The sequence below is a fragment of the Clarias gariepinus genome, chromosome 13 (assembly GCF_024256425.1).
Source record: "Clarias gariepinus isolate MV-2021 ecotype Netherlands chromosome 13, CGAR_prim_01v2, whole genome shotgun sequence".
Classification (NCBI taxonomy): Eukaryota; Metazoa; Chordata; class Actinopteri; order Siluriformes; family Clariidae; genus Clarias; species Clarias gariepinus.
Window position 1 is genome coordinate 30,605,623 of NC_071112.1, and position 20,522 is coordinate 30,626,144.

General features: G+C 39.0%; 1 protein-coding gene across 1 annotated transcript; it reads left to right on the plus strand.

Annotated features, from left to right (window-relative positions):
* Window positions 1-4,312: 4,312 nt before the first annotated feature.
* Window positions 4,313-20,048, plus strand: fyna (FYN proto-oncogene, Src family tyrosine kinase a). Its single transcript, XM_053509709.1, has 13 exons — window positions 4,313-4,432; window positions 8,767-8,863; window positions 10,247-10,506; window positions 10,767-10,863; window positions 11,105-11,203; window positions 11,552-11,655; window positions 13,887-14,036; window positions 14,191-14,355; window positions 14,629-14,808; window positions 15,275-15,351; window positions 15,431-15,584; window positions 18,060-18,191; window positions 18,322-20,048. Exons 3-13 carry the CDS (start codon window positions 10,257-10,259, stop codon window positions 18,528-18,530), a joined length of 1,617 nt encoding a protein of 538 aa, XP_053365684.1. The 5' UTR covers window positions 4,313-4,432; window positions 8,767-8,863; window positions 10,247-10,256; the 3' UTR covers window positions 18,531-20,048.
* The last annotated feature ends 474 nt before the right edge of the window (window positions 20,049-20,522 follow it).

The following is a 20,522-nucleotide window of genomic DNA, read 5'->3' on the forward strand; positions in this document are numbered from 1 at the left end:
TTTATGATTGATAAGGATTTCTCTTTAGATGACAATGACATAATTTGAACACAGTAAATAATAGTAATTGTTATAAATGTAATATAAATTCTCATTATATTTGGCATGCAAAATGATCTTGTCAACAAAGTGCTTGGTGGGTTTCCTCCAGGTACTCCACAGTCCAAAGACATGCAGATTAGGCTAATTGATGTTCCCAAATTGCCCCTAATGTGTAAATGCGCGTGTGAATGTGGACCTACCACAGTCGTAGAAATGAGAATAAATACAATGGAAATCACCATGGACCTCCCCAGGCCCTACTTGGACTACAGAGGTTCCTAGATGGATGGAAAAAATATTTATATTAGGATTTTTTTTTTAAATAAAGTTTTATGTGCATTCTTTAACAGATGATCTTGCTAATCAGAGGTCTTTGCTATGTTTCATTTAAATTCAAATGTTTTTGTTTTTTTAATATGTCACAAACACACCCATGCACAGTGATATGCAGTGAAATGCTTATAAGTTTGTGACCGATATATACCCTTGTCCCATCCTCATATGAGGACTGCTAGGTCTAACTGTTTTGCCAAATTTCTTCCTGGTTAAAGACACTGATTAAATTTATAGTTATCAACTATGAATAAATAAAAACAGTCAATATAATCAGAATATTAAAAAAATCAGCAATGTAAAGAGTTTCAAAGCCATGACCTTAATTAAAAAAACACTATATTTTGGTTATTTTGTGCTGTGCCATTTGGTAGCCATGGTGACCAAATGGAGGCTTTCTATTTTGATATTACAGTATTTTAGAGAGAATACTTTCTTCTTATTATTATTATTATATATATATATTTTTTTACAAATTTACCAGAGACCTTATTGGTTATGTTTAATTCTAATTAATTAATTATTATTACTTTAATTAAATTTTATATGTCATGTACACAACCATTCAAATTATAATATGCAGTAAATTGGTTTTACGAATGTTCTTGACCTTAAAAAGGGATAAGTAGCACTAGAAAAAGAATGTAAAATATGAAATCTATAAATACAATAAAATTACATTTTAATCAGAAATGTATAAAATGTATAACATAGAAAGTATAAAATGCATATATTTTATGGGGAATGTGCAAAATATAACTTATGTGTGAATATCTCCAGCAATATAATGTGTTTCAAAGCCATGAACTTAATCATAAAACACTATTATTTGCTTATTTGCTGCTGTACTATGCGTGTAGCGCAACCAAATGGTGGCTTTCTAGTTTGATACAGTATTTTAGTATTTTTTTAACAGACAGAAAACGTGTTTGTGTTTTTGGGCCAAAGATGGCAGGGAGGGCGTGATAAACAAGTCAAGTCAAGTCAAGTAGGCTTTTATTGTCACTTTAACCATATACAGTTCAGTACACAGTGAAACGAAACAACTCCAGGTCTCTCCAGGACCATACAACACAAAATAAATAAACAGAAACTAACTAATTAAGAAACCTAGTTAGCTGGCTAGCTGTGAAAAGACAGATTGACATGACAACATAAATTACCAACATAAATTAACTAGCTAACTTAGCGACCTAATTGGCTGGCTATCTGGAACAAGACAGATTGACATCTTAAGTTAACAGAGAAGTATCTACGTTTTTATACAAAAGAGACATCATAAAGTGCATGTGCAAATGTGCAAACAAGAGCGACAAAGTGACAATGCGTCAAAATGACATTACAATACTTGTATAGATCTGATTGGCTATGTTTAATTAAAAATAAAATTTTATTTGTCAAGTACACAACCATACAAGACAGTAAAACGAAAAAAGGAAAAATGAAATAGAGTAAATTGCAATAGTTGGCAAAGTGCACTATGTAAAATATGAAGTCTAAAGTATAACGTGTATAAAAAAAACAAACAAAAAAATGATATAAAAATATTTTCAGCAATATGATGACATTTAAAGCCATGACCTTATTTATAGACACTATTAGGGTGATATCAGGTAAAATGGACCATCAGGTAAAATTGGCCATTTAAGGTTTGGGAGGCCCAGCGCCTCTGGAATTTAGAGCCAATCACTGCAAAACATTTCAAACTGTTGTCATAACTGTGCTTGACAAGTAACAGGTGATTTGACTGGTTTATGGTTGCTATGGTGGGCGGGGCAATAATTCAAATCAAGACTGCATCAAAAAGCCTGGCATACCAAATCTAACTAAACCATTATAAGGATGATAACTCTATAAAAACAAAAACCATGGACATAAAAATATTATGAATAATATATCTCTTGATGGCATAAATCAGAAATAATGCTGTTTGTTTGGTATATAAACATATGTATTGAAAATTTGATGTTTTTTTTGGTGGCCCCAATTTACCTTAACCCACTGAGGTGAAATGGGCAACATGTTTCAGCTAAAATTAGCCCTGCTCTCTGGACATCAGCCCTCCCACCCGCTAGCCAGACCTCAGTCGTCTGCTTCCCTGACACCCCTGCAACCTGTGGAACCACTGTACTTTTTCCCAGTAGATGATAAGGTTTTTGATAAGGTGTTTGAAGAGGTTGTGTTGGAGGATGTACCGAAAGAAGATAATGACCTTTTTAATCAGTTCACACCACAGGAAATAAACCCACCCTCAGGATGAGAGGCCTTCCACTTTCACAGTAAGTGATATTTTATAGGCTACTAGGCTACTTTCAAACTTAGGCTACATAACATGTTACACATGCATGTTCACGCAAACATACACACACACACACACACACACAATTTAGTTCCTAATCATATAAAATGTACACCAGTTATTTATTCTGTTTCTTGCAATAACATAGGCTCTTTTTGTTATTTTCTTTCTGTTCAGTCTGTGAGATCGGTCACATCCTCTGACTTGATCTCAGTGCCGCAAAGGGAGAGGGCCATCAGAAAGAGAGCCAATCCACCATCATATAACCTCACAAGTGAGCAACACATTGAACATATTAAAACTAAAGCAAGCAACCAAAAGGGGGAAAAAAGCAGGGCAAGAGAAGCAAATCAACTTGCAAAGACTGCAAAACCCATTATGGTGACCCAACTGACCCTAAGGCTACTGAGGAAAGGGTAAAATGCAGTCCATGTTCTGCCTGGTTTTATGAAAGCTGTGCTGAAGAGAATGGTATCTTTGATGAGGATGGTTTCATTTGCAAAGACTGTGTTTGTCTCTAAAAAGTCTGTCAAAATGTTTCATTAATGAATTCATTGTAGTTGTTTTTTAGTCTGTGTTGTAGTTCATAAATTATTAGATCAACACTTGAATGTGTTATGTTTGTTAAAATTAGTTTAAATTAAAGTTAATTGATTTGTTTTATCAGAAATGACTGGTTTCCTTTGCATTTTAAATGGCTCATTTTACCTGAAGGGGTGGCCCACTTTACCTGAAGGGGTGGCCCACTTTACCTGAAGGTGTGGCTCATTTTATCTGAAGGGGTGGCCTATTTTACCTGAAGGGGTGGCCCACTTTACCTGAAGGGGTGGCCTATTTTACCTGAAGGGGTGGTCCATTTTACCTGAAGGGGTGTCCCACTTTATCTGAAGGGGTGGCCTATTTTACCTGAAGGGGTGGCCCATTTTACCTGAAGGGGTGGCCCACTTTACCTGAAGGGGTGGCCCATTTTACCTGAAGCGGTGGCCCACTTTACCTTAACACTGCTCAGCTAAAAAATGTGCAACAACTGATGTTTTAAAAGTTATAGCGCCTAACCAATAATAATGTATTTAATGAATTCAGCATATCCATGTTGAAAACAAACCATATTAAAAATAAAAACACAAATCAGTCTCACTAAGTTTTTTTTATTTTTTATTTTGGAGCTTTACTGAGTGATATACCAAAAAGTGGCCCAATGTACCTGATGTCACCCTACAGTATTTGGTTATTTGGGTGCTGTACTATGCAGGTATGGAAGGTAACCATGGCGACCAAACGGCAGCTTCTATTTTGATACTACACTATCTTTCTAACAGAGTATAATTTTTTTTTTTTTTCAAAATTTAACAGCAAAAGACGTTGAAAAATCCGGCGAAACACTTCCATTAAGCGACACAAGGATTCCACAAAAAAAAACAGACAGAAAACGTGTTTGTGTTTTTCTGCCACGCTCGTGCGCGACTCCGGTATTAGCATGCGTAATAATGGCTGGGAGGGCGGGACAAACAAGGGGAGGAGTCCACTGCTGGGCGAGCACACGCACGCACGCAGAGACACGAGATCCGATTGGCTGAGCCGCATGTCGATCCCGGGCTGGTTGCCTCGCCGACGACGTCTGTTCCATTTCAGCGACGGGACCAGCCCAACGCGGGGAACTGGCGCTGTTTATGGGAATAAATCAGAAATAAACCGAGAAGAAGCTCCAACCCAGGGTCGGATCGATTCTCAGCGGCTGGGAGAGCGGTCCTCATCCAGGTAAGCCGTGGATTTGTTTGTGTTTTTGATGAACGCACGCAGCGAACAAGGATTTCTGATTGAATTAAAAGGGGAGGAAAAAAAAAAACCGCATCGTGATGGAGATTTCCGAGATCCTGGTGGAGATTTTTTTTTTCTTCTTCAGGATTTCAGTGCGCACTAAAGCTCGTGTGGAAGTGAAGATAAAATGGTGCTCGGTAGAGGACGCTGAGATGCTGATCCTCCTGCAGCACGGATTTGATGCGCAGCAGAAATGGCCTCATGTGTCAGACAATCGCGAAGAAAAAGGCCTCTGTCCCCGACTGCATGGCACTGATCGGCTGCTCGCGACACACAAAAGCCTCAGAAATAAGCACAATGTCTCCTTTTCTTTTAAAAACCCCGTGCAAACAGTCTTACAGTCTATATACAGTACATAGGTCTATATGAGTGCATCTGTGTGCTTGTGTGCTGATTGCTTTGCATTTCTATGTGTGTGTGTGCATTGTATGTGTTGATGATGACAGGATCTTTTTTTAATCTGCATGGGATGAGGATGAGGATCAGTGGAGGATGTGCTCCTGAGCAGAGAAGAGCTCCAGCGCTGCACCTACATCACATATGATTTAATGTTTTGTTTTGCTCTCTGCGTTATCAGCGTTCGTATTCTGTGTCGTGTTAAACCGAAAGGCTCTGACCTGGTGCAACACCCAAACAGAGATAAATACTACGAGTATGGATTATGACCATTCAAGCTTCTTTTTTTTTTTCAATTTCGAAGTATTATATGGAAAGATTAGATCACGAGCTCAGGGAACAGCGTAGTAAACGGTGAGGGTGAGCCATATGACAGAAGGGTTACATCACAGTACTACGATACACAATACTACAATACACGTTAGTATGATACGCAATACACGATAATACAATGCTGCGGTACTACGGTACACAATACCACGAAACATGACACACAATACTGCCGAACCAGTACTATGATACACAATACTATAATGTACAATACACAATACTGCGATACATAATGCACGATACTACGAAACACAAAAACTGTGATACTAAGGTAGACAGTACTATGAAACATGACACACAATACTGCGAAACACAATACTACAATATACAATACACAATACTATGATACACAATACCACAATACTGCCGAACCAGTACTATGATACACAATACTACAATATACAATACACAATACTGCGATACATATTGCACGATACTACGAAACACAATACTACAATACACATTAGTATGATACACAATACACAAAACTGCGATACATAATGCATAATACTACAAAACACAGAACTGACATACTAAGGTAGACAATACTACGAAACATGACACACAATACTGCGAAACACAATACTACAATACACAATACTATGATACACAATACTGCGATACATTATGCACGATACTACAGAACACAATACTGCGATACGTACCATGATATATACTGTACGGTGTCTCAAAAGCGGCCGGTTGTCCTGTAGTGTTTTTTTTTTTCTCTAAATTCAAAATAATTCACTGATCTATTACCAAAGTATGAACTTTTAACATCGAATCAGCTGCATTCATACAGTACAGTCTACAAAAATACATTAAGAAAGAAAGAAAAAAGTGTACTGTGAGGCATTCTGTAACAACATCGTTATTACCTTTTCTTAGCCACCATGTTTTTCATCTCAATGTTATTTAGTACCAGTTTGACCCTTCTGAGTACCAGTATGACCACGGTTGGTACCAGCATGACCCTCTTCAGTACCAATATGACCCTTCTTAGGACAAATATGACTAATCGTAGTACCAGTCTGACCCTCCTCGGTATCAATATGAATATCCTTAGCACCATTATGACTCTTTTTACTACCAGTATGATCCTTCTTAGTCCAAGAATGGCCCTTGTTATTACTAGTATGACCATCATTAGGACCAGTAGGACCCTTTTAGGGGCTGTATGACACTTTTTAGTACCAATATGACCCTCCTCGGCATCCATATGACCCTCCTTTCTACAAAAGTGATCGTCCTTAGCACCAGTATGACCATTCTTAATATCAGTATAACCAATATGATGCTCTTTGGTAACCATATAACATTATTTACTGGCAATATGATGTTATTTAGGTCCAAAGTGCTGATATTTATTACCAATATGACTTCATTTATTATCAGTGCAACTTTTTAGTACCAATGCGACTCTATTTAGTTGCCTCATGACTGCGTGCAGTACCAGTCTGACTCCGTGCAGTACCAGTCTGACGCCGCGTCGTACCAGTCTAATGTGGTGTAATACTTGCTGTTTGTGCATTGCTACTAAGCTCATCTAAAAGTCAAAAAGTCTCTTATTACCTCAAGCTCGCTTTGAAGAATCATTGTGTTTACATAAGTCTGTTTTTTTCACTCGGGCCCAGATCCCGCTGGTTGCTGAGTGACGTAAGCAGTGCGTAAACATTTTAAACGCAGGTCTAGCGTTAGAGGATCTCCATCACGTTCTCTGGCACGGACAGCATGTTAATGCAACACGGATTTTGTTTGTCTCTCGGGTAGTGTAACGGGTAACAATCTTACAATTAAAGACACAGCATAAAACCACCGATTTATAGGCATTAAAAGTATACTTTAAAAAAAAATAAAAGTAAACACAAACTACATGCTAAAGTTACCAAGCCGGTGGTACAGGTTAGCTCACTTTTTTGTCAGGGTGTATATGAGGTCATGTTTAAGCTTGAAAAACTAAATAAAAAAAGAAAAAGCTTGTTAACATATTTTTACAGCTAATAAAAAAAAAACAATGTCTTTATGATCTGAAAAAAGTCAGAGAGACGGTTATTTAGTCCTGTAGAGTTTTGATTTACATGCTGTAATTTTGTGCTTTCAGATTCAGGCACAGAACCCATCTGACGTCTCCGCCCGTGCCGTTAGATTATACAGCGAGAGCTTTAAATTTAGCCCCTCGTTATTCCTACAGTACCTAACCTCATGAACCAGATTTTATATTCTCATTTAAAAGAAGCACAAAACCTGCTACTAATGTACAGGGACTAAATTCTATCTGACATCTGATTACAATGGACTGTTATAGAACTGCGTTTTTTTTTAAAGAAATGTAATCATTTGTTTTCAAACAGCATGTCAGTCAGTATATTTTAGAATTTAGATCGTTTCAACAATAGTTTTTATTAATAATACCTACATTGGCTTGAAGACCCAAGTGTCTTCAAAATTGTATCTGATGTCTGAGGACAATAAAGGTATTTTAGTATTTTAGAGATTACAGTACCAATCAAAAGTTTGGACAAACTCAGTGTTTTTATTTAAGTGATTTTTTTCCCCCTAAATTTTAGAGCAATACTGGAGTTTTCAGAATCTCCAAACTTTTGATTGGTAGTGTACATTGCAAGGTAATGTGTATGTGTACTGGACACTGATGTTTAAATATAAGGTGGGAAATTATTGGAAAACAGGATTTAAATTATGTTCACTCCTTTTAATTTCTCAAGTTTGATTTGAAAATGTCAGTGAAAAAAGAAATGAATGTGCAATACTAATTATTATCACTAGATCTGTAACATGTAGTTGACATTGCTACATGTATTTCTGAGATCACTAAAAATTATGGTCCATTTCTAGCTTGAATTTTTTTTAAGGAACAAACTTGTAGAAAACAATCACAACGCAGGATAGTTTGTATAAAATAATTAACATTGAAAATTACAAATTTTCCTATTTTTTCAAGACTTTTTTTTACATTTGTGATTTTTTTCCCCAAAATTTTCATTGTTGTCATTTTTATGTTGCAAATCAGGGAAATTATATTTAGTATACAGTATAGTTTCTCAGCAGTCTAGGGTAATATTTATCCAGAAAAAATGCAAAAATAAAACAATTTCATGAAGCAAATATAAAAAATGAAGTCACAGTTATGCTTATTTTACTATACAAATGTGGTTTCTTTTTTTGTTTGTGAGATGCTGATGCTAGCACTTAAACACTTCACCTGATTAAATATAAAAAATTGATGCATATTTACTTAACATTACTGTGTGTAATACTTTTACATTATGATAGAAAGATAACAATTATATACAATTATATAACTTAATATGTTGTTAATATGTATATAATACTGTCTTATGTTACACTGTGTAATTGGACATTAAAGTTAATATATGCATAGTTTTTTTTTTTTTAGCAAACCTACAATATTCCAAAACCAAATGTGTTAAGTACAAATGTCTGAGTGTATTATGTTGTGGTACTTTGCCATACTGCCCACATCTGCATAAAGAATAAAAACACCCACTCTTGTATTCTCCCTCTCCCAGGCCTGGTGTTCAGAGGAGCCAGTCGTAGATGTTCTTACTCCATCTTTAATTGAATGGAATGCAAATACTCGGCTGTGGTGCCCCAGTGCTCGCCGCGGTATGTCTAATAGACATCTGTTTGCGTTTTCTTGCTGTGTGTTCATTATGTGTCACTTTTCCAGCCTTGAGTTGCCACCGGTGCCGCTGTAGCGTCTGATCGTCGGCGCCTTGACGTGCAGCGCTACAATAGTAGAGCCCTAGAGTAGTAGTAGCGAAGCCTGTGATCATGCGGTAAATTCGTAACTTGGATCTGTTCTGAAAGTTCGTCGCAGAGAGATGGTCTTGCCAACCTCACCCGTGCTGTTTATTCATACAGAAGCCAAAAGTAGAAGAGTTTATCTGTTTATTCGGTTTAGGATAAAAAAAACAACATTACTTTATTCTACCGGAGTTTTGATGTTGTACCCAGAGCTCTACTCTTTTTACTCTCTGATTCACTGAGATAAAAACTGCGCCCCTGTCATACGGCATAGCTTATAGAGAGCACGGTCTGTTATTGAATTGTTGTGAATGATCTCACTAATGCGTATGGATATAGACTAGTGATGCCCATTGCCAGACTAAATGGGAATTCAATTCTTTAAACCACTAGAAGCTTTGTGAATCCATTTACATTCCTTACTTCTTTAAATACACTACAAACATTTCCCGCTATCTTCACCTCATTTGCAGAACGCTGCAAATTTCTAGGCTTTCTGATTACGCTACGTATTTGAATTACGTTAAGAAGACAAGAAGCCACACAGCAGCAAAAAGGGATGTTAATATGGACACGGAATTAGACATTTTGTCGTTTTTATCTTTTATTTATTATTAATCCATATGTAGTTAGCTTTCACACAGGCACTGTGACGGCATCTTGTGGAATTTTGAAAAAAAAAATTAAAAATTAGTTTTTTTTGGCAACCAGATTTAAAAAATGCTAGGACAGAGAATCGTTTTTTTAGTTCAGGAAACTTAAACAACAACAAAAACGAAACTGAAAGCATTTGCAAAATTAATGAGCCATATTTATTTATCGAAATGACTTAGATGTAAAGTAAAATTCTTGAACTTAAACGAAATATTTTGAGTGTCAGGTTTTCCCAGTGTTTGCATGGGTCACTGTGGTGCACGCGCATATCTGATCCGCTAGATGGAACCGCAAATATTAAAGTTTTTATCATTGTATTTTCCAACATGTATCTTACAACATTTTTGAAAACTGATTAAAGTTAATTTCCTGATTGTTTGCTTTAATTATGTAAATTATCAGCAATTTAGTTTTTTTTTGCATTGATGTGATCAAAATAAAATCGATAACTTAGATCAGATTATTGCAATATAGGCAACAGTGTTGTTTATGATTACAAAGGTTTTGTGTGTGTGTGTATGTGTGTGTGGGCCTAGATATTTATAGCTGCAGGCTAAATTATAGTCCATTTTGCTCTCCTCCAATCAGAATCTAGATAATGGGCTGTGTACAATGTAAGGACAAAGAGGCAACCAAACTGACAGATGAGAGAGAGACGAGCGTCTCCCAGCACGCCGGGTACCGCTATGGAGCCAACCCGACGCCCCAACACTACCCCAGCTTTGGGGTCACCGCCATTCCCAACTACAACAACTTCCACGCGCCTGTCAGTCAGGGGACCGTGGCGGTGTTCGGAGGAGTGAACAGCTCGTCACACTCGGGAACGCTCCGCTCACATGGTGGAACAGGTACGGTTTTTAACTTTTAATTAAAGTTCCTGATTCATTATCTATTACGATGCGTATACAGTACAGTCGTACTTGTTTTTTTGTGTTACAACGCTCCCACACTGGAGACTCTCTATATAAGACTCTTTTACAAAAATCCACATATTAATGATTATTTGAGCCGCCGTTACAGAATACTAATCACCCCATTCATTTAACAGTAATAATAATACAATAACGCGCGTTTGTAATCTCGTGCGTTGTCTCTCCGCTGTCTGCAGGAGTCACACTCTTTGTAGCACTTTATGATTACGAGGCAAGGACAGAGGACGATCTCAGTTTCAGGAAAGGAGAAAAGTTTCAAATCCTCAACAGCACGTGAGTATTAAACTTCACATCTTGACTACTAGATGAGAAATCCTATCAGAAACATAGCTTAGCATAGACGCTCTGCAAACACACGCACGCTCAACAGAAGCTGTTTCATGTCTTTTCAGGTCTTAGTGAGACTAAGCTTCCATGCATGATGCCGTAACTGCGCACCATTTTTTTTTCTTTTCCTTTTTTTGATCCTCAGTTTAATTCTACTGTAATTTGTATTTCTATTGCTGTCCGACAGGGAAGGAGACTGGTGGGAGGCTCGCTCCCTGACTACAGGTGGAACAGGATACATACCCAGCAATTACGTGGCTCCAGTAGATTCGATCCAGGCCGAAGAGTGAGTTCCATTTGTGTGATGTTAAATAAAAAGAAGAAGTAGAAGAAGAAAAAAAAAAAAAAAAACCCAAACCACTTGTTCTGAATATAGTGCGCTATTTTGAGAATCTGCCTTTTTATAGTCTAGGATTATACAGTGCACTCCACCAGCATGCACTGCACAGTGGATCCAGAATACCCACAATGCATTGTGATGTGGAACCCGTATAGCAAACTGGGTCTAGATGCAGACCTGGTTTTAAGGAAAAAAAAAAATAATAATAATAATAATAACTATATATTTGACATTTCCTGGGGTCCTTGAAGTGATTGGTCTCTGTGATTTATTTATTTGTTTATTTTTATGCAGCTGGTACTTTGGGAAGCTCGGACGTAAGGATGCAGAGAGGCAGCTGCTGTCTAATGGAAATCCTCGGGGCACTTTTCTCATCAGGGAAAGTGAAACCACTAAAGGTAACCATCCTGTGCCAAAAAAAATAAAGTGGTGGGAGAAGTTCCCTCAGGAAGAAAAGTCTGGAGGTTACAGCTGGATGTTTCTGTCCCTTTCATCTTAGAGTAAAGGGTTTAAGAGTACAAGATATTTATGGTACAGAGTTTATGGTGAGAGCGCAAGAGGGGAAAGAATCCTTCCCACTCTTCCCATACCAAGCTTGTTAAAGTCTCCCTGTATAATCTAAAGAAGACTCCTCAGCCGCCAACAAAAACAAGGACATGTTGTTGAGGGTGCATGTGATGTCCTGTGCAATATGCTAATCACACGCAACTGCATGAATATGGAGAAAATCCTTAGATTTTTATTTTGTCGATCCAAACTAAGTGACATCCTGGAGTTGCCCTGCCCCCGCTCTGTGTGTGTGACTTGGGTTGTTATTTTCTCATAAATCCACAACTGAAGTGTCATCAGAGCAATCGATGGTATATTTCGAGCGCTGCTTTGCAGCACAGCCGTGAGTCAGCAGAGTGACACGAGCGGACCAGACACGCAGCCCTGAGGGATGCCGGTGTTAAGCAGGTAGCACTGAAGGTACTGTATGTTTGGACAGGAAGTAGTCTTTGATTTTCTTGCCTGGGAGACGATATCTCAAGACTCCATCAGGGGCAGATTCTTCTCCGTGACATACCTGGTACTGTATGGGAAGGGATTTTATTTCCTTCCCTACAATGGTGGAGTCAGACTTCCTGAACATGTTCCAGGTTGATGTGCTCAAAATAACGCCTTCATGCAGAGTTCTCACCAGCCTAAGAACCAGTTTGGCCAGTTTTAGCAGTGGTCTGAGATACAGAATTAGCATAACAGAGACATCAGTTAGATAGCCCGGGTGGGTGTTGGGTGGATGGGGTAGGTGTTGATGTAAACAGCTCCAATGTGTTTAACCGACGGCTTGTAGTTGGCTTGTGGAAGGTACCCTTCATCGGAGATTGGAAAAATAGATTCAGTTATGAATCGTGATTCTTTTGTGTGGATTTTGTTTGTCGGATAAATACATTTATATATTTTACATTTATAGTAGAGATGAAGCGGTCAATCAGCAGTGAGCAGAATCGGCTGGTTTTCAGTTTGATTGGCTGCGATCGGCCGATCAGCCTCAGATATAAACGATTCTGTACCGAAGGCAGACGTTTCCAAAGGGGCGCAACAGAAACGCATTTAAATGCCGTTACATTATCAATAATAACGCATGTTAAAAGCCTCCGATAACTAGTTGAAAATCATGGAAAACGTTAATTTGTATTGTTTAAATGCTAAGATTAGTTTCTAAGTGAGAAAATATTTTTTTAAGGTTGAAAATTGTAATAAAATTGGAGAAAAATGTCAAATCAAATCGTGATATTTATAAAATCGTGATAATATTATATCTGGAGGTGACTGCTGATTCCCGTCCCTACCTCTGATAGTTCCTTATTTGCCTTAAGCAAATGTGGCTGTGGTGGAATCACCAGATATTCATCGGGTTTAGAATTTATTTTTCATTTTTTTATTAACTAAATAGACATAAAATTTCTATAACATGGGGATCCACACCGAGGCTTAGAGGGGAAAAAAAAAACCCTAAAGACTTTATTCCATCTAGACGTTGGTGGAGTCACCAGATAACAGCCTTCATAAACATGTTCCAGGTCGGCGCCCTCAAAACAATCCCTGAAGGCTAGGTTCCTACCCGTTTTAGAACCAGTTTGGGACGTTTTTTTTTTTTTTTTTGTTTTTGTTTTTTTGCAGTGGTCTGTGTTACAGAATTAGCATAACATAAGCCAGCATTTGTGTAGCCAGTGTGGGGGTTGGGAGCATCCCCGTAGCTGGTTTAAACGCTGATGTAAATAGATCCAGCGTGTTCTAACAATGACTTGTAAACTTGAACCGGTTGGGGAAGTTGGAAGTTGGCTCACGCTGACTTAAGCAGCCAAAGTCAAGTAGCCTGAAGCTTTATCCAACATCACTGTGAGTTTTCTTAGGATTGGCGCTCTTGGTGTTGGTAGTAATATACAGGTGTGTATGAATAAACATCGACTATGGTGGAATATCCGGTATTTATACCGTCATTGATGTCATTCTGTTAAAACGTCATAAACATATAACACCATCAGGCCATGAAGGAAAAGAAAACACCCAAGACTTGATCTCTCCATCTTATCTGATCCAACGTCATGTTTTATCATCTCTCGCTCTCTCTCTCCCTCTCTTCCAGGAGCGTATTCCTTATCCATACAGGACTGGGATGACGTCAAGGGCGATCACGTGAAACATTACAAGATCCGTAAGCTCGACAACGGAGGCTACTACATCACCACCCGGGCTCAGTTCGAGACTCTGCAACAGCTCGTCCATCATTACTCCGGTAAATCCGAGTCAGCTGATCTAGAACTATATTTAATGACCCAGGACGTGAAGCGAATGTCTCAGGCAGAGCAGGCATCATCGTCTATGTATGTAATGTTTATAACAGAACTCCATTATCTGAATTGGGTTTGTGTGTGTGTTTTTTTTTGCAGCAAGAGCTGCGGGGCTATGCTGCCGATTGATAGTCCCCTGTCACAAAGGCATGCCTCGCCTTGCCGATCTGTCCGTCAAAACCAAAGACGTGTGGGAAATCCCGCGGGAGTCGCTTCAGCTCATCAAGCGCTTGGGGAACGGCCAGTTCGGAGAGGTCTGGATGGGTGCGTATTAATTCTCTTATCGACAGGTCCGAGCCGGGCTGGGAAAGATTCATCAGCGGTTAATCTCTAAAGAGCGGGTTTAATCCAGGATTCAGCTTAATCTTTGAAGCCTGTGTCCATTTAAATAACGCTGATGGGAATTACACGTGATTTATTCACAGCCGTTTTAATGCACGAGGCCAGAGGGGGGAATCTTTAATCCACCCCTGCGGTCTGTTAGACCACGGCTGGGTGATTTTCTCAGATATCACCAACCTTCCCGATAAATTGCAGGTACTTGGAACGGCACCACGAAAGTGGCGGTGAAGACCTTGAAACCGGGAACCATGTCTCCCGAGTCGTTCCTGGAGGAAGCTCAGATCATGAAAAAGCTGAGACACGACAAACTCGTGCAGCTCTACGCCGTCGTCTCCGAGGAGCCGATTTACATCGTGACAGAATACATGGGCAAAGGTAAGGGACACAATCACGTAGAGGATTTATAATGATAACGATTACATTTGCTTCTCTGCATTATGTCTCTAACACTTTATCATTTCTATAGTTGCACCTTTTTGTGTGTGTGTGTGTGTGTGTGTTACATTAAATGAAAATTATTATGTGTAGTAATACATGCATTGATTTATTATTATAGTATTGAATAATTGTTGATATAGTTACATTTTCTGTAAGGTGATGATTAGTTGAAGTCTCCAGTGTCAGCGATTGTCTCATTAACTTTAAGTAAGAGAGAAAAAAGTCATTTTTATTAATGCATCCTAGGGTCCAAAAGGATATATACACAAAATAATATTTCAGAACCTGCTGTGATTGGTAATTAATTAATCAGCTTCCATTAATTCCGACTGGTTGCTGATTATTTTCCTGTACTATCAACCCTATGTCGTGTCGACTGACGCCTCGTCCAATCCGTTTTCAGGAAGCTTGCTGGACTTTTTGAAGGACGGTGAAGGACGGAGCCTTAAATTGCCGAACCTCGTAGACATGGCAGCTCAGGTACGAAATCCGAACCTCCGCTCTCGTCACAAACATCATAAACCTAATGGGTGATTTTAAATCTGTGTGTGTGTTTCAGGTGGCTGCAGGCATGGCTTACATCGAGAGGATGAACTACATCCACAGAGACCTGAGATCGGCCAACATCCTCGTGGGCGACAGTTTAGTATGCAAGATTGCGGACTTTGGCCTGGCCAGGCTGATAGAGGATAATGAATACACAGCTAGACAAGGTGAGTGAGTGAAAGGAAGAGAAGGACTCATTCTGCATAAGGGCTTACTGTATTGTTAGAAGGATTTGCCCTCCAGCAGCTACTGGAGCTTCCACGGCTAAACAACAGATGCGTTAAACTTTCGCATCAGCCTCATCTGTCATCCACCTGATGCATTGACTGAAACACCTTCAGTACATACCTCACCAGCCAGCGAACAAAGCACATATACATTTAAATAAGCGCTCCTCTGGGTCCACAGAGCTACGTAAACCAGCAGGGGAATACATAAAGAGTACAAACATCTGCACTGTAAACTGTAGAGGACAAGACGATCACTAACTGAGAAGGGAACGGTGCAACACAGACATGCATTATGTACGAAGTGCAAAAAAGATATTATTTACTCGGTTAATAATGATGAATGAGGTCAGTGTGAGTGTAACATGTGGGTTAGGAGCAATAATGCCCGAGTGAAATCTAGCAGCAGTTTAGAGAAAAACTCTACAAAGGTTCCCAAGGGAATCATTGATGAAGTGTGTGTGTGTGTGTGTGTGTGTGTGTGTGTTGGCATGTATGCGTGGGTATGTGTCAGTCCAATCTCACTGGTTAATCTTTTTTTTTTTTTACCCATGCTGTTATTATTATTATTATTATTATCATCATTATTAAATCTCAGTTATATGTAATACTATAAATCAAATGCAATAAAATAATAAACGGTATCCTTAAAGGTGCCAGACTTTTATTGTTACCTACTTTAATTAGATTTGAGTGAAAAGTGACAATAATAATAATAATAATAATAATAATAATAGTAGCAGTAGGAGTAGTGGTAGTACTTGTAGTTATGAATACAGCAGTGGTGTTATGAAAAAGCATCAGTAGTAGGAGTAGCAGTAGTGATAATAGTAGCACTGGTAATAGATGTAGTTATGATCAGTAGTAGCAGCAGTATTAATATTATCTGTAGTATTAGTAGTAGTAATCGTACTTATTAATAATAGTCGTGGCAGTATGATTAGTAATAAGTAGAAGCAGTAGTAAATGTCGAAAAGAATTGTAGTAGCAGCAGTATTATTATTAAAATTATTTTTAATAATAATAATAATGCGGTAATATTTAAATTAGTAGTAGCAATAGAAGTAGTAGTACAGTAGTAGTGTTAGTGGTCGTGTTAGTAGTAGTACGTAGGAGCGGTGGTAGTAATTGTAGTTATAAATAGTAGTAGCAGGGTAAATAAACGTAACTATGAGTAGTTATTAGTATTATCAGTAGTAGCAGTGGGAGTATTAGTTATTCTTCTTCTTCTTTGTCTTTGGGCTGTTCCCTTTCAGGGGTCGCCACAGCGAATCATCTGCCTCCATCTAACCCTATCCTCTGCATCCTCTTCTCTCACACCAACTAACTTAATGTCCTCTCTCACTGCATCCATAAATCTCCTCTTTGGTCTTCCTCTAGACCTCCTGCCTGGCAGTTCCAACCTCAGCATCCTTCTACCGATATATTCACCATCTCTCCTCTGAACATGTCCAAACCACCTCAATCTGGCCTCTCTGACTTTATCTCCAAAACATCTAATGTGGGTTGTCTCTCTGATGATCTCATTCTTGATCCTATCCATCCTTGTCACTCCCAAGGAGAACCTCCAACTCCCAAGGTTCTGCTACCTCCAACTCTGCCTCCTGTCTTTTCTTCAGCGCCACTGTCTCTAAGCCGTAGAGCATCGCTGGTCTGGGCATCACCTTTCCTTTCATTCTCGCTGATGCTCTTTTATCGCACAACACACCTGAAACTTTTCTCCACCAATTCCAACCTGAATGTACCCGCATCTTTAACTCCTTTCCACACTCTCCGTTGCTCTGGACTGTTGACCCCAAGTACTTAAAGTCCTGCACCTTCTTTACCTCTGCTCCCTGTAGCCTCACCGTTCCTCTTGGGTTCCTCTCATTCACACACATGTAGTCCGTCTTACTGCAGCTAACCCTTATTCCTTTGCTTTCCAGAGCGTACGTCCAACTCTCCAAATTTCCTTCCATTTGTTCCCTGCTCTCGCTACAAAGCACAAAGTCATCTGCAAACATCATAGCCCATGGAGACTCCTGTCGTACCTCATCTGTCATCCTGTCCATCACCAGACTTCCTCATATAACACCACAGCTCCTCTTTCGGCACCCTGTCGTACACCTTCTCTAAATCTACAAAGACACAATGCAACTGTATTAGTTATTAGTATTAGTTATTAGTATCAGTTTTTATTAGTATTAGAGTCAGGATCATGTAATAATTATCTGGCAAATGAACATTACATGACGTCTAAACACGATATTAAACCAGAGTTCATCATATATAGATTCTTCAGCACTCAATAAAAAAAAAAAAATCTTCAGTAGTCAATAATACATTCTTGATCCTGTACTGTAACGTCACTCACCAGCCTGAGCGTTAAACTCAGTATTTAGTCTCAGCCAATCAGACCCCTGCTTCCCGTTTCAGGTGCCAAGTTCCCGATTAAATGGACGGCCCCTGAAGCCGCGCTCTACGGACGGTTCACCATTAAATCAGACGTCTGGTCATTCGGAATACTGCTGACGGAGCTGGTGACCAAAGGACGCGTGCCATATCCAGGTGAGATACGACTCTCCTGCAGGAACGGAATGAAAAACGGGCGAAACTTAACTTTCGTTTACACGCGCTCGGTGGATGCGTTCTAATCTCGAAAAAACTATGTGTGTGTTTTTTTTTCCCTTTTGTTTAGGGATGAATAACCGGGAGGTTTTGGAGCAGGTGGAGCGTGGATACAGGATGCCGTGCCCTCAGGACTGCCCCATCTCTCTGCACGAGCTCATGGTGCAGTGCTGGAAGCGAGACCCCGAGGAGAGACCGACGTTCGAGTACCTGCAGGCGTTTTTGGAGGACTACTTCACTGCCACGGAGCCCCAGTACCAACCAGGAGACAACCTCTAAACCTTATTAAAAAACAAACAACCGTTGAAGCGAGTGGATTTGTGCTTTAATCCCGCAGATCAGAACACAACTCCAGTCACTCTGACGTATCAATCGACGTACTATTAGACACTGAGAAATCACCTGGATGACCGAAAAAACCTCCGTAGAACTCAAGAGGCAGAGGAAAAACCGCATCGCTACGACACGCAGCGCCGACCCGAACGACGACCCGATGCACGTACGATGATTAAAGCTTCCAGATTCATCGCCATTTCAATCCAGTATTCGACTCATCTTCCATTCACAGGACGTGTCACGTTTAAATGTCTTCACTTAAACCGAACCAGATTTTGGGGACATCATCATTAAGTTTTTTTTTTTTTTTTGAAAAAGAAAAAGAATTAAGGATAGCAGAAGGCCTGTTTGTATGTAGTGTAAATATGGTTGTGTTTACTTAACCCTCATTTTAGGCTTTTTATAATGCTTTTTATTTTAGGTTTTTTATTTTTTTTCCTTTTGTTGTTTTTTTTTTTTTGTTCATTGCTCAGAGAAGAAGCTTGAATATTTCGAGATGACTAATTTTGCCTCCTTTTATTAAAACATCCGGGACTTTCTTGATTATTTATTCCAGTAACGACGTTCCCTCTGTTTAACTTCGAGAACTCCTGCAGCACATAGCTAGCTTCGATGACACTAAACATTGTGACTTTTTCACCTGAAGGTAAACAATGTGTGTGTGTGTGTGTGTGTGTGTGTGTGTGTGTGTGTGCACGTGTACACACATACCGGTGGCTCTGCTCAGCTTTATTATTTGCACCTGCTTTTTAGAAAAGAAACAAAAAAAAGCTCAGTGTTTCCATTATTATGATTCTAATTCTAATGATTTTCTTTTTTTGTTGTTAGTGCATTTTTCTATTTAGTCACTTTGGATTAACGATAGAAGAATTATGCATCGATATAGTAATCAGGCTGTGTGGGCATTATGCTTGATTATACCTGCATCTCTCTCTCTCTCTCTCTCTCTAGCGAAGATGATCAAATAAAATAAACAGCTAACATCATTATTGTTGTAAGAAGCATAAAAGAAAACCATTTTTAGTAAATGCGTTACTATGTGCTATGATTTAACATAACTAAGTAGAAAGGGGGGAAAAAAAAAAAGCCCCTTTAACGTTTAACATTAACTCCACTGAGCCTGTCTCTAGCTTCTTCCTGGATCATGTCTGGACCACATGTAACCTCATCTACAGGGCCAACTCACCTCGTTCGCATTCCAGCTTTCACTCAAAATATCTAGTGAAGGTTCTCCTGTAGAATAGCTCTCACTATACGAACATGGGCTCCGACTCCGACCTCATGATTTACACCCATCTCTCTTTCCTTCTTCTTCTTCTTCTTCTTTTTTTTTAAAAAACCCATCCATTTGGATTAACTCACAGATACTGTGTTTGTTTATTTGTTTTTTTTTTTTTATTTAATTGTTTTGTTTGATTTATGCACAAACATTTGTAGAATAAAGACTCATACCCAAGCCCATTTTTTTGGATTTCTTTTTTTTTTAAATTATTATTATTTGTTCATTAGTTTCTCTTCTGAAGTTGATTTTGTAATTTATAATTAGGGCCCAAGAACTATGACATCAGCCGTCTTGTTCTAAGGATTTTGTATTTTTTGTTCCACTATTTGGGGCGTTTTGGGGGTTTTAACATGCACAACAAATTCATGAAAATTGACAGACAGGTTGGAACCTGCAGCCATTAGAACGCCTGAGAGTCTGGGCCCCGGGCGTGGCACGGTACTTAACCGGGTCTATTTGATCTCAAGATGTTGAGGATTTAAAACTGTGAAGCAGAGTTTGATATCTCGAGCGGGTCAGCCGTGACGATGCCGTAAACTTTCGCCGAAAAGTTGACTCACATTGAGTGACATCATAGTGTGACGCTTTATCAGCATCCGGGGCTGTTTGGACGCCGAAAAGTGGTTAATAACTTCCTGTGTGACATCATATAA